General features: G+C 39.7%; 2 protein-coding genes across 2 annotated transcripts; one reads left to right on the forward strand and one right to left on the reverse strand.

The window, feature by feature from the left end:
* Positions 1–107: 107 nt before the first annotated feature.
* parp2 (poly (ADP-ribose) polymerase 2) lies at positions 108–9937 on the reverse strand. The gene is made up of 16 exons (XM_040143188.1): positions 9752–9937; positions 9328–9504; positions 8855–8925; positions 7608–7658; positions 7217–7313; positions 6974–7049; positions 6770–6872; positions 6478–6631; positions 6105–6243; positions 5926–5989; positions 5671–5805; positions 5286–5413; positions 5011–5110; positions 4480–4578; positions 3110–3234; positions 108–897 (listed from the first exon to the last, which is right to left on the reverse strand). The coding sequence occupies exons 1-16, from the start codon at positions 9822–9824 to the stop codon at positions 738–740; spliced, it is 1752 nt and encodes a 583-aa protein (XP_039999122.1). The 5' UTR covers positions 9825–9937; the 3' UTR covers positions 108–737.
* Positions 9938–10311: 374 nt separating this feature from the next.
* Positions 10312–16265, forward strand: mettl17 (methyltransferase like 17). Its single transcript, XM_040144136.1, has 14 exons — positions 10312–10491; positions 11485–11626; positions 11729–11878; positions 11995–12082; positions 12425–12506; positions 12723–12796; positions 12884–12978; positions 13089–13159; positions 13610–13717; positions 13961–14029; positions 14162–14212; positions 14309–14401; positions 14949–15145; positions 16166–16265. Exons 1-14 carry the CDS (start codon positions 10423–10425, stop codon positions 16257–16259), a joined length of 1383 nt encoding a protein of 460 aa, XP_040000070.1. The 5' UTR covers positions 10312–10422; the 3' UTR covers positions 16260–16265.
* Positions 16266–16555: the final 290 nt, after the last annotated feature.

Genomic DNA, 16555 nt, shown 5'->3' on the forward strand with positions numbered 1-16555 from the left:
CACACACACACACACACACACACACACACACACACACACACACACACACACACGCACACAAAAAACACACAGACACTCCACACTGCACCCATAATGACAATGTCCTTTATTATTATTATTATTATTATTATGTATATAACTGCATCCTGTTTTAAGTGACAAAAAAAGTCAATGAATGTTTATCAGTGTTTACACATACTCTTGACTTTGTCTCAGTTTTACATAAATAAAAATAAAAGTTCAGTCAATTAATAAATAAATAATAAGACATTTATGTACTGAATTTGTTGTTTTGGGTTGCATGTTAACCCATTTGACCCAGCTGTTATTGAAACAATCAAAAACATTCCACTTCTAGTTTTTTGACATTAATGAGACACCTTCATAAAAACCGTGGCAACCACTCAGCATTAACGCTCATGTCAAATCTGCCTCAAGAAATTCCAAATCATTTTCTTTATGTAACACACAGCAACAAAGCAGAAAACAAAAATGCAATAGATGTTGCCAAATGCAACACGCAATGCATCTTATATTGATATGAGGATGTTCGCAATATAAGGCAACATAGAAAGAAATATTGCTAAATGTTCTGCATATTTTCTTGATATCACATACATCCATCCTCACTTTTTTATATATACGGTATCTAGCTGTACACGAAGAATGAGTAAGTGACGTATCGTCCCTGCTTCGCCGGGAAGCAATTCCTTTTAAGCTGCAGTTTTTGTGCAGCCTCACCACAGTGAAGAGTAGTTGAACCGGATCCGCAGCAGGTACCTCATGCGAGTCTGGGCAGGGTTGTAAACGATAAACTCGTTGTAGAGAAGGGAGTAACCGCTGTTTTTACCCAACCCAGTCTCCACCCCAGGCCCCATTGGCACTGTGACGCCATCCCTGAGAAAGAGAGAAGTGGATATAGTTCTCGTTCTGATGGTTTAAACACATCAAGTACAAATTGCGTTTCCTTTACATCACTTCTCACTGTCCAAACATTGCATACGTTTTTTGACGGGTTCACAACTTTTCAGACAGTTACTTGTTTGCGTTCTTGCCATCATGATATGAAAATTAACTTGAAGAGACTTAGGATGTGGTTGAGATGAAGTGAAACCAGTTGCTGTCTAAGAGATGGGAATTCTTTGGGAATAACATAAAAAATATTTCCAGAAATATATCATTCATAGATCAGGGCTGCAACAAAGGAGTATTAATAGTAGGATAAATTACTCTGATGCTTTTCTCTATTAATTGATTAATCGCTGGCTCCATAAAATGTCAAAAAATGGTTAAAAAAACACTTGTCCCAGTTTCCGAGATGCCAGGATGTTGTTTCAAATGACCTGTTTTATCCAACCAGAGTTTACAATCATAGAAAACTAAGGAAACCAGCAAATATTCACATGTGGGAAGCTGGAACCACAGAATTTTGGCATTTCTACTTAAAAAAAAAACCACTAAAACGATCAATCAATCAAAACTACCACAGGTTAGTTTCACATCGATTGACTATTCGATCACTTACCAGGGTTGTAACTAATGGTTATTTTCATTATTGAGCCAATTAATTTTCGCAATTAATAGTTTTGTTTATAAAAAATCACAGAACATTGAAAACTGTCCATCACAACATCATACAAGGCTACATAATCAAATGTCTTGTTTTTTGCCACCAACAGTCCATATACCAAAAATATTCAATTTACTATAATGCAAGACCAAGAAAAGCAACAAACTCTCGCATTTGAGAGCCTGGAACCATCAAATGTTTGTCATTTTTGCTTCAAAATGACTTAAGCTAATATCAGAATAGTTCAAATTTTTTAATCAAATTTGTTTTCGATCAACTTATCGATTAATCAACTAATCATTCAAGCTCCAGCTAAAACATAAACTAACAACTACCATTGTCTATTCAGGTAGATCAGACTTTGATTCCAAGGCTAAATAAAACCGCTAAATACTATGTAAAATTACGGCTCTGTAGAATAAAACTGTGGGAGAGAAGGCAAAACGAATAAGGAAAAGGAAAAGTCAGTCCGTTAGTGTTTGAGGCAATACAGAGCAAAAAGAGTTCAGCATTTAGTATTTTGACTTTCATTTAAGTAGTTGAAATCCAAACTGCCTCTTTCCGGAATAAAACCATCTGACATTTCTATGGGGCGCTTGAAAAAAATGACCCTCAACTAGTAGGTCTACATAGACAAAATAAACAGCCTGGGTAACTAGCCAAGCACTATAAGGACAAAGGCATCTCTGAGTTAAATGGATTCCTTGTTCCTGGTTGTAGTAAAACACGCTGACAGTTACACAGAATAGAATAAAACATAACCAAAGTGTATGCATTAGTTTGTTAAGTTAATAAGAAAAATGTTATAGTTATTATTTCCGCAAACATCCTGAATTTATCAAATTTTTCTACCCTTTACAGACATGTACATATAGCAAATTAGAAAGTAAATTATTCTACCTTTAGCAGAATAGGACACATCACGTGACACCAGTGATGATGGTTGTTCTGACACTGTTTTAACAGATAATTCATAGTCTTTTAAAGAGAGATGTCTTTAAAGCCAGTACAGATTTGTCAATAGCATCATGCAAATGGGCTATTATACATATTTTAAACTGCTTTCACACGTGCACTGCAACCCTGACCTTTTCTAGACATTACCTGGAGGAGCAGTGTGTGTGAACGCAAATTAAACGGACATTAAACGGACTTTACCCTGCCAGCCCCCTAGTGCTAAGTCCTTGTAATGTCCCAACGTGTGAATGGAGCAGGTCACTGTCCAGAGAATTCACAGCGAGCGAGTGGGCGAGTTGATGACGTTTCTACCCTGCCTCCTGCACGTTCTACCCAGGCGCCGCCCCTCGCCTAAACCAAACCGAGTATTTCCGGTAGGTGTGAACGTGTCTCACACGGACAATCTCCGGTTGTTTGCCGCATGTGTGAAAGGGGCAACTCCTGCATTTTTTCTTTGCCAGTGTAATTAAAAAAACTCTTCCCCCTCAGACAATGCCACGTTTTCTGTTGTGTAGCAGTTGAGCACAATTAAGACAATGTTTGGCTTGTATGAAATGTATCAGTGTGATGAGACAGACTAACAGTGTGACGGAGTTCCTGGGGTCAGGTCCGGTCTGTCCCAGGCCCTTGGTGCTGTGTTTTCCGGCAGGCAGATTGCTGGCCTCGTAGTCGGCGTCCAGCAGCTCGTTACAGTCTCCCAGAGCGACCTGCAACCACCCACAGACACACAAAGCGTGGACACTGAAACAGCGCCGCACCACATCTGGGCCATGCATGTAATGTGATGTTTAAATCACGTTGGTTTTATTGTTAATATGAGCTGTGGACTTGTACTGGCAGGTCTACAGGGTCTGAAATAAACAGCCTCTAAGCACCACAAGTTGTCGCTGGACGATATGTCAAGAGGTTTAAAAAGAAAATCTACTCTATAAATGAGTCTGCAATTTCTGAGGAAAAAATTCTCTCACCTTGTTCAATGTTTTACACACTTGCCTAACTCAATGCGCACAATTGTGCCCTTAGATTGATAAACGCCCAAATAAATTACAGTATATGAGTTACACTGGATGGCAAAATTGTTTCTTGGTAGGTAAATTTTCTTTACCAAAATAAAACTTTTGCTCACTCTTGATCCCTGTTTCAGTCTGCTCGACCTTCATCGGGTAAAAGCCCCGCAACAGATATATAGATAGATATATAGAAATAGATGTATAGAAGTTGGATAAAGCCAATCAGAGGACCAATGAAATGAGTCCACTTGGTGAAGGAAACACTGCCATGAAAAGGAGGGGAGGTTTCTTCGTTCAAAACATCCAACAATCAAAAGAGTAGAAAATTATTGGAAAACGACGATGGAAAATATGGGCAAAAGTGCCAATGTACATCATAAATCTTTTCAATTCCTGACATGACTCGATACGTGTTCAAGAAAAAATACATTATCAGTGCACAAAAGACAAATCCCACAAAATGTATCCAAAAATGCCATTGATGTCTGATGGCATTTTGTTGTAAGAAAATATATACATATATATCTAAGAAAGAGCAATACAGCACAATAAGACAAGACTATAAAAATTCTATATACGATGTTTAAATAGCCAAAATTTCATCTGATAAAATTTAATAGACCCCAAAGATTGACTAGACTAACTAGCCACATCACAGGAAAACATTTCAAAGAGACAACAAATTTCAACGAATCGAAAAACATCACAGACAAAGGGTCAAAATGTTGCATTTTCAGACAAGTACATATTTTGGGAGTCAGAATCCAGTGTGCAGACACTGCGCTTTTTTTCATCCCTTTAATCTGTTGTCCCGCACCCAGCCTAAATACGGGATGTCCACACAACTACCTACATTTTCCTTACGAGCCGTCCAACAGCCACTGGCAGGTGAGACAAAACATTTAATATGGCCACAGAAAATAGCTTAGTCAGTCAACTCACCTCACACAGTAGCAGCAGTCCAACATGATTATGTTGACTGGCAAAGCAGTAGTTAGCACTCTTTGACGACATGTCAGCAAAGTAGATGCCCTTACCAAACTGGATGAAAGAAAAACAGGGAAATTATTGTCACGATAATAAAAAATATTGCTGTAATGACAGATCCCTTGCAGTTTATAGACAGTGAAGTATGTGTTTATTATTCCAAACTGCAAAGTATCTTCATCTGTTGAGAAGTGTAGAAGTTTTAGATCTAAAAATTACGTTAGGTGGTTCTTAGCCCCTGCATTGTCCATTGTGATCATGGAACGTATGACTCGTTGGTTCATAACTATCAGATAAATGTTTTAATAAAGCCAACAACATGAATTTCCAAAATTCGTTTAATGTTATGAATTTATTTTATTTATTTTTTGAATTTTTTTCTTTTTTTAAAGCAGAGGACTTGGTTTTGAGACAAACATAAAAAAGAATCAAGTGTCAAAGCAGTATATGCATGCATTTTTCTATCCATCCACCCATCCATCCTACCATGTAGCCAGTGACGGGAGCTTCAGGTGGGGCCACTCTGAGCCCCCGACTGAGGATGCTGACCCAGTTAGACAGGCGGGAACCATGCCACAGCAGAGTCCTGGCAGACAGACAAGCAGACAAACACCGTAGGGTATTTTAAGAGGAATTAATTGTCAAGAAAATAAAACACTATTTTCTGTGGCATAATTTTCAGATTTTATTCGGGCAAATATGGACGACACACACGACACCTGAGGCAAAATAAACCGATAACGGTACCCATCCTGTATTACCTGTTGTGTAACTGTGAGATGAAGTTGTTGCTCTCCCCGTCTCTGTCCACCGCGAAGATGTCCATGATGGTCATGGTGTAGTCACAATGGGTGGGGGCGTGAGTGGACTGCAGATACTTTTCTATCAACTTCAAAACGTAGAGATGAGGAGAGTTTACACAGTCTTCCCTACGCTTGTTGCTTGCAGGCGTATAAACACGGCTAGTTCTTGAAAATTTACAGTCACACAAGTTATTCCAAGTATGACTTGTATTCTCGTGTATTGCGGCAGCTGCCAGTGGAGAAATTTTTTTTCCTCTTTGCCTCTTGTACATAGGATTCCTCTCCCTGTCTATTGGCTGAAATTTCACTAAATTGGTTAGGTACTTATTTACAGCACACAGACCTTGTACTCATGGCTGCTGGAGTCCAGAGGCTGCAGTTTGCACTGGAGAGAGCGGTACTGTCTGTCCAGAGGATGTTCGTCACTGTCTTCACTGGACTGGACCATTTTCACCGCTATCTGGATGTCACTCAGTGCCTGGAAAAAAAAAAGAAAAAAAGAAAAAGAAATACTAGGACCACAGATTTCAGTGAAGACATAAACAGAATAATTGTAGATCAAATTTAATTCTGTAAATTAAATGAGAAACCACTTTACCTCCAGCAGTGCAATTTTTTCCTTCAGCTCATCCTCATTGCGGATGATTGGGGGAGTTTTCAACCTGGAGAATTACATCTTTTAAGTACAGCAAGATTGAGAGCAGTGTGAAACACTCTGAAAGCCTGTCATCATTCAGACATCAATTCTCCGACAGCATTAGTGCACCCCCTCCTTACCCAAAGTCATGAGGGATGCGGGTGTAGAACTGGTTGCATGCCTCCAGCAGCTCTCGGTTGCTGCCCTTCTTCTTCAAACACGCCTCGATTCTCTTCAGTGCAGTGTAGCCTCCACGGATCTGCTCTGACGTCAGTTTGCCTGCAGGTAGAAAAATAGATAGATAAATACCGAATTTGAAATATGAAGCACAACAATGAAAGGTCTGAAAACGCCGATCACTTGTCACCAGCTGAATCTACTCATGTAGTCAGACGGCACAACTTCATGTGCGCTACATTAAAATCTGATTAAATGTGGGAATGTAGAAATTTAGTAGAAATTTAAAAGAGCATAACCTTACATTTCTGCTTTGACTGATCCTCTCAGACTCACCGAGAGGAGCTTTCCGGGTGTCAAACTTCATCTCCAGCACATACTCCTCCATGGCTTTAAGGTCACAGATGAACTCTAGGAGAGACTGGATCTTCGCATCCAGCCTGGAGGTCCTCTTTTTGGGTACAGTGCCCACTGTGGTCTGGTTCTCCTCCTGGAACAGTGAAATACATCTATTTACATAATAGACCCTATCCTTAATTCAATGGAGATTCCTGTCACCGAGTTGTTCGGTGCTAATTACAAAGATACCGAGGAGATACATGAGTTGTTTCTTTATCTTTAAACGTACCTTTTCATTTGCCCTGTAATCCATGAACACTATGTCATATTTTCCAGGCACCTTCTCAAAACTTGCCCGCTGTTCCCACTCATTCTTGGTCTTGTCCAAGAATCTGTGGCAAAAGAAACAAGTTCAAGAATTTCATTGAGCCCACTTCCATGTGAGACATCAGGAACTTTTTTTTTTTTTTTTTTTTCAAATACATAATCTCACTTTTTCTTGAAGATATTTTTGGCTTTCAGCAGATCTCCACCACAGGCTGTAAGGCTGTTTTGACCCACTTTACCCACTGATGAAACAAGGGAGACAACGCCCAAATACAATCATTATATTGAGTAGTTTCATCAATCGGTCTAGGTTTCATAAAAGACGTAACTTCTGTTAATCTCCTGCATAAATACAAACATTTACATTTATCAAATATGAATAAGAATCGTCAGCACAGAGTAAACTTACCTCTGCCCCATCTCATCCACACACTGTAAACCTTGGAGCTGTCGTCTTTTAGCAGCTGGATCAGGTAGTATTTGTTGTTGTTAAACTGAAGATTTGTCTGCAAAGACAGAAAGTATTTGCGGCATTTGGGCCTTTACTCAATTCCTGTTTTTCAGGTGTCATTTAAGAAACAACTTAGTGAAATAAAATCTAGTCTAAAGTCTAAAATCATCAATATCTGAAACCATGGTGAATAATTGTGATTATAATATCTCTGATATTATTCATAATTGCTATTTTGGTCAGTCAGCACTACTCAATTTGAAAAAAGACTCTAGCTTTTGATTTGATGAAAATAGACTTTGCAGACCCATTTAAGTCAATTTCTAATTATTATCATTTATTATTTTACCTGGTTTAACATCACGTCGTAAACATCATTTCCTTCACTGTAAACATGAGCCTGAAAGAGAAGTTAAACAATTAGTTGTATTAAGGTAGGTGACTGCACCTGACCAGCATCCTTTTACGTTGCATGTGTTGTTTTATGTAGTTTAAGACAACAATTGTTCAGGAAAATGCTCATACAAAAAAAAAAAAAAGTAAAAAAGTGCAATTTCATAGGTTGAAAAACAAGAACACTACAGGACAAAGGTTGAAAATACTTTACAAGAAACTACAGATAAACATGCGACTAAAAATGAGTATTTATGACCATTATTTTTTTTAACAGTTTCCTGTGAAATGCAAAAAGAAAGTAGTGAAAAACACCCATCAGAACTTAGAAAAGCCCAAAGCGACGTCCTGAAACTGCTTGGTTTGTTTGGCGAACAGCCCAGAACAAAACCTTAGTACTAACTATCATACATGACTAAGGCAACCAGTAAATCCTCATATATGAGAAGCTGGTTTATGCCAAATATGTGACATTTTTGCATTAAAACGATTAATCAATTATCAAAATTACTTACAGATTACTTTTGTTTCAAAGGACTAATCGATTAATCAACTATTTGTTTCAGCTCTAGCTGTCTGTGTTGGTATGGCAGTGTTATAACAAAAAAAACAAAAAAAAAAAAAAGATACATAATAGTGACTGGTAATTAAATCCCAAGAGGAATTAACTACAGTTACAAATCCCATATTCATTAGCATATTGGATGTTTTTCTCATGTAACAGTGATAACGTTGATGAACAATTTGTTTTGAACAACTTTTTTGCCATCAACAATTAGACAATAGAAACTACATTTTTTCATTTTCAAGAATCAAACTCAGCCTGGCCAACCTACATAGTCCACTGTTGCTGTAAATAAATATCAATAACTGCAGTGAAATTTTTTTTAATATCTATTGCCTATCCATTGAGTGCTTGCTGGACCTGCGCAACGAAATGTACATTTCTGACCAGCTGCTCTGGGTAAAACAACCATTTACAGGATTTAAACTGCAAATCGAGTTCGATTTTTGATTGATTTAAGACCATACAAAAGAATAGTAACAAACTCATGTATAATAAACCACAAACAGGGTCATTCTAACAAGGGGAACTGTAACTGGAGCAATGCTTTGCAAAAAACCTCCTAACAGGTGTCAGACCACAAACAGAACCGATGTCAACCATGAGTTTCATATCTTGTGTGGACGTGGAATCTGTACCTTTCCGAGTTTGGCTTTGCATTCAGGGTCCACTGGAGCTTTGCCCTTCATGACAACTGTCCTCACAACCTCTGCACAACATCCACAGATGAGAAACGAAACGTCATTGAGATCAACAGACATCTAATAATAAACAAGTTCCTAGTAGAGAAAATCTAACGAAACGACTAGGACAACTTTTTTTTGTTTGTTACAAGTTGGATTTGTTGACTGCAGACGATAAGACACGGATCAGAAACAAAACATTAATGAGATCAATTGACATGTAATAATAAACACAGGCAATAAGAACATGTCCTGTTATCCTGTATAAACTGATGTGTTTAGAAACAGATAGAACAAAAACCACTTGATGATAATGCCAATGTTACTACGCCACATTTGTCACCAGTCACCTCAACAGCTTCAAAATCGTATTTCACTCTGTAACTGCATTACATATACAACATTTATGAAAATTAGAGGCACGTCACCTTCACTTTTCATTGCTTCTTTGGGCATTTCTTCAGCTTTTGTCTGACTCTTGCTTTGCCCTCTCCTCCTCTTAGCTGCAGGTTTCTCCTCCTCCTCCTCCTCCTCCTCCTCTTCCTCTTTAACTCGAGCTGGCCTCCCACTGTGAGCAGCCGAGTCCCCTGCTTCATTCAGACTTTCTGGACAAAAGGATAACAGAAGGAAACATTTTGAATGCACTCAGTGATTTATGTTTTTTTTTTTTATTTGAAAATACATAATTCAAAAAATACAAAGGCTTTGTAAGAACACTACAGCCTGCATGGACAATAAATACATTTAATATAAAAAAAATTAATTTTCCTGCTGCGTTCAGTAAAGTACCGTGTGCTGAGATGGCGCGGTCACGGAGGCTAGCTAACTCATACTTCCAGCGGCACAACACACCTGTTTTTGACCGGACTTCTTCATTTTCTGCTGAACTCCGACTTTTATTTCTCGACCCTCTTGTTCGCCTCATAGTCGTTTATTGAGAAAACGTATCAGCGAGTTAGTAATTCAAGGGACCACAGTGACAACAGACACGGCGGCAAACTTAAAACCCTGCCCGCTGCCGTCTCGTAGTCGGCGCCCCTAAAGATCCCTTGGTACGAAGATGAGTCACTCCGTCCTTTAAATAAAAAAAAAAAAAAATTAAAAAAAACATTTTGCCACGCATGCGCTCTACACCCAGCATAGCCGTTACCAAAGCAACAATTTTAGCCCATACCTGATACACGGTTGAGCGTGAACGTTTAAAGTTAATCGCAAACGCTCTACCTTCAAATCTGGTTTTCACTTACTTTAGTCCATATAATCCTGAGGTGAAATCTATGAAAAGTAAGGCGCACTTCGGAAAGCGTCGACCGTGCCCGAAAACAAGCGCAGAGTGAGCGCTCCTCTGCTCTCAACCGGGGAACAGAGCTTAGGTGCCAAAGGTTCCACCTTGACCGACGGTCGGAGTTATTTTGTTGAAGGGTCGGCGAGCGTCTGGTGCGGTGCTCCGTGCTCGTCGCGGTGCGGATGAAAGTCAAAGCTAAAAACAAAGCTTTTTTGAATACGGTTCGGACACCGACGACATGGCATCACGGAGCTACGGTGCCCGTGTCCTCTGCCGGAGGGTGGGGGTCGCGAAGGTGATGTGCAGGGTGAGTGTCGTCGAGCGCAGCATCTTGACCATGCAGGTCAGACAGGTAAACTCTTAAACAGGACTGAGTTAAATAAACCGTTTGCTATGGTCACAGGATTAAGCGTAATATTCTTATTCATTCATTTATCATCTTTTTTTCATCTGTGAACTAGCAGTCTCATCCTTGTTAAATACATTTGCCTGTTCTCTGTGTGATGTGACACCTCCTTTTTGACTGGGAAATTTTGGGGTCCCCGAAACGTTGGACAAATAATAATAATAATAATAATAATAATAATAAACTTTATCTCTGTAGAACCTTTCAAAACCAGAGTTACAATGTCCTTCTGAAAAGACACTACCATGCAATGTAGGAGCAAAAATAGCAAAAATCTACAAGAACATCATACATAAAAACAGGGACTTCAAGAGGTGAGAGATAAAAAGAAAGATTTTTTTAAAATCCTCCTACTGTCTCAGTTCTTGCGAATCTGCATATTTATGTACATCTTTTCTGCAAAAAAAACCTCTTAAGTGCATCTCCTCAATACAGTCACTCAACTATCTAAAGCAACTATCTAACAGAACAAACCAGCTTCTGAAACACCATTTTCTTGATGAGTTTTTTTTGGTGTTGGAATTGTGCTGCTGATTTCACTGCGCTCTTCATGTGCAGTTGTAGGGTTGGGTAATTCAGATAATATCAATTGATACAGAATATGTATTGTATATGGAAATAGGAATTTACATCATGATCTTGTGAATTTCATATAAATCCAATTTGAAACTGTGTATACATGAAATGGCCATTAATCAGAGTAACTCAGTGAACAAATCAGAAAAAAAAAATGATGGTCTAAGATTTTAAATCGAATACCAAAAGTCTCAGCTCTGAAACTATCTAATTGTATTCCTTGTTTGTCTTTTACTTTGCTTTACTCTTAGACCAGAAGAAGGTTGGGTACCATTAACCCTCTAGAGTTTAAAGAGTTTTTTTTTTTTAAATCCTCAGGGAATGAGTGCAGCTGCGCAGCCACAGTCCCAGGTAGATTTCCTAAAAGGAGAACCGCACAGGAAGCACCCAGGTGTGACCAACCTGAAAACTCTGCGCCTACCTGAGGAACTCCAGACGGCTGCACGGTCGATTATTACCAGTGGGTTCAGTTGCGATCGTGGCTGTCGGCCGACACGCCAAATATTTCCTTCAGCGTCACTGACAAAATTGCTGAGCAACTCTCGAATCTCTCCACCTGTAGGGGCGCAGGTGAATCGCCTGAGCGACCGCACCCGCAACCTCACAAACTTCCTGTGGAGCAGAAAACGAGCAGTTGAGGATGTGACCCTGAGAAAGAAAGCTGTGAGCCTGGAGAAAGAGCTCTGGGAGAAAGCGATGGAGAAGAGAGGAGGTGGGCGACATACTGTATATATCCAATATTTAAAGAGGATGTACAGGTATAGTAACTGTAAAGAGATTATATGATGCAGCAGCTGAAGGAAAAAGTAACTGTCCTTTATATTGCAGATATAGATGAGGAAGCACTGGAAGACCGCATCAGGAAGAAAGTCTTCTCAGAGCTCAGAAGAACAACATATCACTGGACTACTATGAAGTAACACTTGCTTTATCTACATGTTCTTTTATAAGGATACTAGTCATGAATTTATTGGATTTTTTAAATTATGGATGTGTTCAGCAATGCTCTCAGTTAATTCCTCTAAAGCGTCCTTTACCCAATTTACCTAGACAAGAAGTAGGTCTGATATGTGCAAGTGAAAATAAACTTTAAACCCTTTATGGCCTTAAGGTACACTGGAAACCGTTTTTTATCATATTGACTCTGAAGTTTAGAAACGTAATTTCATTCCATTTTGGAGCTTATATCTGGGGACTTCTCCTGTTTGAGCCCGAGATGTAGATGAGTTTGTTATACGGCCCGCTGTCTGTGTTTCAGGTATGATGAAGAGTTAGGTGTGGTCTACATGGCGGCTCGGCTGGCCGGCGGCTACGCGGCGGCGAGGCGAGCTCTAAACGAGGTATGAGCGAGCGTCGGGGATCGTAGGGTAACTCGCATAACGATGCCGGGGCTTCCCTTAAAGGGTCAGGTCACCCACGTCTCAGACGAACACTCTTTTACACTTATAGTGGTCGAGCCTAGAAAAATGTAAAAATACGGAGGATTATGACGAGTGGGTCAAATTCCTGCCATCATATGTCCTAGATGACTGTTCTTCTTTTCGCTATCATTCCAGATAAAGAAGAGGGATCCCTCTTTTGCCCCTCAGTCTCTCCTGGATTTCGGCTCGGGGCTGGGAACAGTCGTCTGGTTCGTGTACAACACCGGCGCAGCATCTAAGAGAGATCTCGTGTAAATTACAAGACTCTAAACGGGGACTCTCGCTTTCTCCCGCAGGGCATCACACTCATGCTGGGCCGGCTCTTTGAAGGAGATGGTGTGTGTGGACAGCTCTGGGCCAATGAACATTCTGGCAGAACGACTTCTCAAAGGTGCAGACACAAATCCGCGATTCAATTTAGATTTCTTCACATTTTTGTTTTGGGCTTTTGTCAAGTAGCTCCTCCGACAACCTAAGCTTGTTTTGTGTTTTGCTGAGCAGGTGATAATGAAAGAGCTCAGCCTCACATCAAACAAGTCTATTTCAGACAGTTCCTCCCTGTCTCTCCTAAGGTAAGACCCCTTCTATTTTTTTTTTTTTTTTTCCCCCTCTCCAGCAGCAGAAAAACACATTCTGTATTCAGTGTAGGAAAGTGAAAGAGTTTCCTCAAACAATATATTCTACTTTTTCAGTTTTGAGTTCTAAAGGAAGGTTCAAACTCAGATTCAAAAAGAGATGTTTCTGTCCTTCTTTCTTTCTGAATGATCACATCATGGCACATGAACGGCTTGTCGACAAACACTTATCACCCAAATGCATCCAGATAATGTCCCGATGATGCAACGGTGATCTTTCTCAACAAAACTCCTCAAAGACATAATTAGATTTTCATGCCTCCAAACCAATTTGTATTTTTTTTTTTTGAATAAATAAAATAAGAACCAGGTCGTTGGTATGAGCAGTGATAGATTCCGTGGCTTAAGGATATAGGAGCCCCGACAGCGCTGCGTTTCTCCTTTCAGGTGCAGTTCGATTTGGTGGTCGCAGCTTTTACCCTGTCAGAGCTTCCCAGTGTGAAGGAGCGAGAGGAGGCGGTGTTCACTCTGTGGAGGAAGACAAGCTCATATCTGGTTGGTTGAAATAGTGATAAAACTTCCCTGTTCAGATCACGTTTACTTTACTGTCAGTTTTCCGTGGTCCTCTGGTCTGTATGTGGGGTCCTGTCATCACTGAACTGTAAGTGAATATATACTAGACCGGAGACATTTTGTGTATAAATCACAGCTTGTCTTGAAAACTATCCTGGTACCTGTCTTATTCAATGACATTTGATTTTGTTTTTGTGTTTTTTGCATTTATTTTTTTTCCTAAAGGTGCTGGTGGAAAATGGGACCAAAGAGGGCCATCAGATTCTTATGGAAGCCAGAGACACTTTATTAAAGGTACTCAAATGCAGTGGATAAGACAGCACTTTTAAAGTCCTCCTAGGGGAGTTGGGTAAGTGCTGCTGTGTAGATGATTTGACACTGATAACACTGTGAGCAGACCGGTAACTTACAGTTCTCTGTGTCTAGAAAGAAGAGAAGACGGTCCATGACTCCAGACAAGCGTCAGTGTTTGCTCCAGTACGTTTAAACCCCACTTGGTTTTAAAATATCATGCCGGATTTTCGTTGCGGAGTGTCACAGCTTTATCGGTTCTTCATTTTCTGGGTTTTCCAGTGTCCTCACGAACTGATGTGTCCTAAACTGGCCCAAGAGCCGACCGTCCCTTGCAACTTCCGGCAGCTGTACCAACCTCTGCCTCTGCCCGGGGTAAGACTAAACTCTGGATTACATGTCTGGTTACAGCAAATGCATCACTTTTGGAAAGCAAACATCAGTTAAGCTTGAAAGTTCATTCATTCTTTTTTTTTTTTTTTACAGAACTTTCAACATAAAGGTCTGAGAAAGATTTTTAAAAAGTGGAAATTAAGTTAAGATTTTTGTGTCAATTCAGTCATTTTCTTGATTTAGGATTACAACATGACATCCTTCTTCATACTTTTGTACTTTTTGTACATTTTTCAAAGAATCAGTCGATTAAATTAGTGAAAAGCATCTGTAGTTGCAGCTATTTTCTTACCTCAGCCGTGGTGTCATCACTACATATGCTTACGTCTCTGTGTAAAACACATTATCTTACTTTGCACAAGAGCATCTTTTAACTAATTACAGGTTAAATCGCAGTTGTGTCATATCCGTAACTGACAGAAGGCAGCAAATATGAACTAATTCTTTTGAAAATGTTAGTAATTTCTACTTAAAAACAGACAAAAGAATGGACAGATTCCGTATCAACCTTTTTTTTTTTTTTCTTCAGCACAATGACCGGCAGACGGAGAAGTTCAGCTACTTGATTCTGACCCGGAGGGGACCGGCGGAGGCAGAAACGGAAGGTGTGGACTGGGCCCGGCTGATCGCACCGGTGCAGCGCAGAACGAGACATGTCCACTGTCGAATGTGCTGCCCTGATGGACGACTACAGCACGTGGTGGTGACAGCTCGAAAGCACAGCAGGTAAAGGTCCTGCTTCACGACATACTGTCAGACCTATCAGCAGCTGCAGCCGCAGCATTGGTTTACTCGTTTTTAAGTGGGATTTGGGACTGTATGAAAATTATTAGTGGCAATGAGGGGTCAGAAAAGGGTAAGGGTTATCTATTTTTTCTCTTTGTTAAAAGGACGATTGTCCAAAATATTTTGGGAGAGCAGGGGGAGGGTGTTTCAACAACTTTTTTTCTCATTCCATTTTTTTCGTTCTTCCCTTGTAATATTTATTCTAAAAAAAAAAGTCATAGAAGTGTGTTTTGGCCACAATACCTGTTTTAGGTAGTGTGGTATTTCTATTTCTACCTTTTGTATTTTCATCAGGAAGTGAAAACATCAGTCATATAGCAAGAAAGCACGTGAGGCAACATCTGAGAAAAATTCTTCAAGGTGGAGGCAAATTTGATCTGCGTTTGCCATGGGGGGGGGGGCAGACCCTGTCTATGATACGAGTATGCAGTGTTTAACATTAGAGGTACTGTCAGATTAATGTACATTCATGTGTTAAAAGAAACAAATTAATTGACTTTTATGCCAGTGGTCATTAAGGTTGGGTTTGGATTGGTTTTTTGTTTTTTTGGGGGGGGGGTTGATACTAGTTCCAATACAAAACCAAAGTTTACAGATACAAACCTGCCAATTCTCGAAACCCTTGTTTAATCTCACAAAAAGACGCCAAGCCTCTCAAATGTTAAATGTTGTCTAAACACAAGCAGACGTGCAAGAGGTTTTTCCTTAAGTAAAGAGTCGAAAGTTGGCCAAATTTTGATTAAATGAGTAACTATCTGATCAAAGACTAAGCTAACACAACACATTCGACTTGGCTTTCAATGCCAGCTTTTAGTTTTTGTTAGTTTGAAGTCCTCTGTGCTATGGAAACATTTGGTTACTAAATTATGTTCGTTGTCTAGCCTTTACATTCTCTGATTACAGTTTCACGAGATTTGCCTGAAAATAGTTCTTTTTTTTTTCCCCATTTCCTTCCATCAGAGATGTGTACCGCTGCGCCCGGAGCAGCGACTGGGGAGATCAACTGCCGATCTTTCAAAATGTCGAGGAAGACGTCAAGAACGATTCAGAGTGATGACTCTTTTTGACTTCTGAAATAATGGAATGCACAATTTAAAAAAAAAAAAAAACTTCCATCCAAGGACTCATCAGCTTTTAGTTAAACTGAACATCTGCATTTCCTTGTGGAACTGGTAAAACACTGACTCACTGAACAGCTATTATGTGCTTATCAAGATTTCTTCAATAAAACATCATAGTTCTGTCTTGCTGTGCTTTACCCACCACCTTCAACAAACCATTGTCAGTTTCTTGTAAAAAGCTTGCTGCAATTTTGGACCTTAATGCGAACTGTAAAATGGAGAAACAGAC

The sequence above is a fragment of the Xiphias gladius genome, chromosome 14, assembly GCF_016859285.1.
Source record: "Xiphias gladius isolate SHS-SW01 ecotype Sanya breed wild chromosome 14, ASM1685928v1, whole genome shotgun sequence".
In the NCBI taxonomy this organism is placed as follows: Eukaryota; Metazoa; Chordata; class Actinopteri; order Istiophoriformes; family Xiphiidae; genus Xiphias; species Xiphias gladius.

Bases quoted from the DNA above. Each gene is read 5' to 3' on its own strand.
- parp2 (XM_040143188.1), bottom strand. From the start codon at position 9,824: ATGAGGCGAACAAGAGGGTCGAGAAATAAAAGTCGGAGTTCAGCAGAA. The intron at 9,505-9,751 runs GTGTGTTGTGCC...CCTTTTGTCCAG, and splicing joins AGAAGTCCGGTCAAAAACAG to AAAGTCTGAATGAAGCAGGG. The intron at 7,050-7,216 runs GTAAGTTTACTC...TTGTTTCATCAG, and splicing joins GTGGATGAGATGGGGCAGAG to TGGGTAAAGTGGGTCAAAAC.
- mettl17 (XM_040144136.1), top strand. From the start codon at position 10,423: ATGGCATCACGGAGCTACGGTGCCCGTGTCCTCTGCCGGAGGGTGGGG. The intron at 12,979-13,088 runs GTGCAGACACAA...TTTGCTGAGCAG, and splicing joins GGCAGAACGACTTCTCAAAG to GTGATAATGAAAGAGCTCAG. The intron at 14,030-14,161 runs GTACTCAAATGC...CTCTGTGTCTAG, and splicing joins CCAGAGACACTTTATTAAAG to AAAGAAGAGAAGACGGTCCA.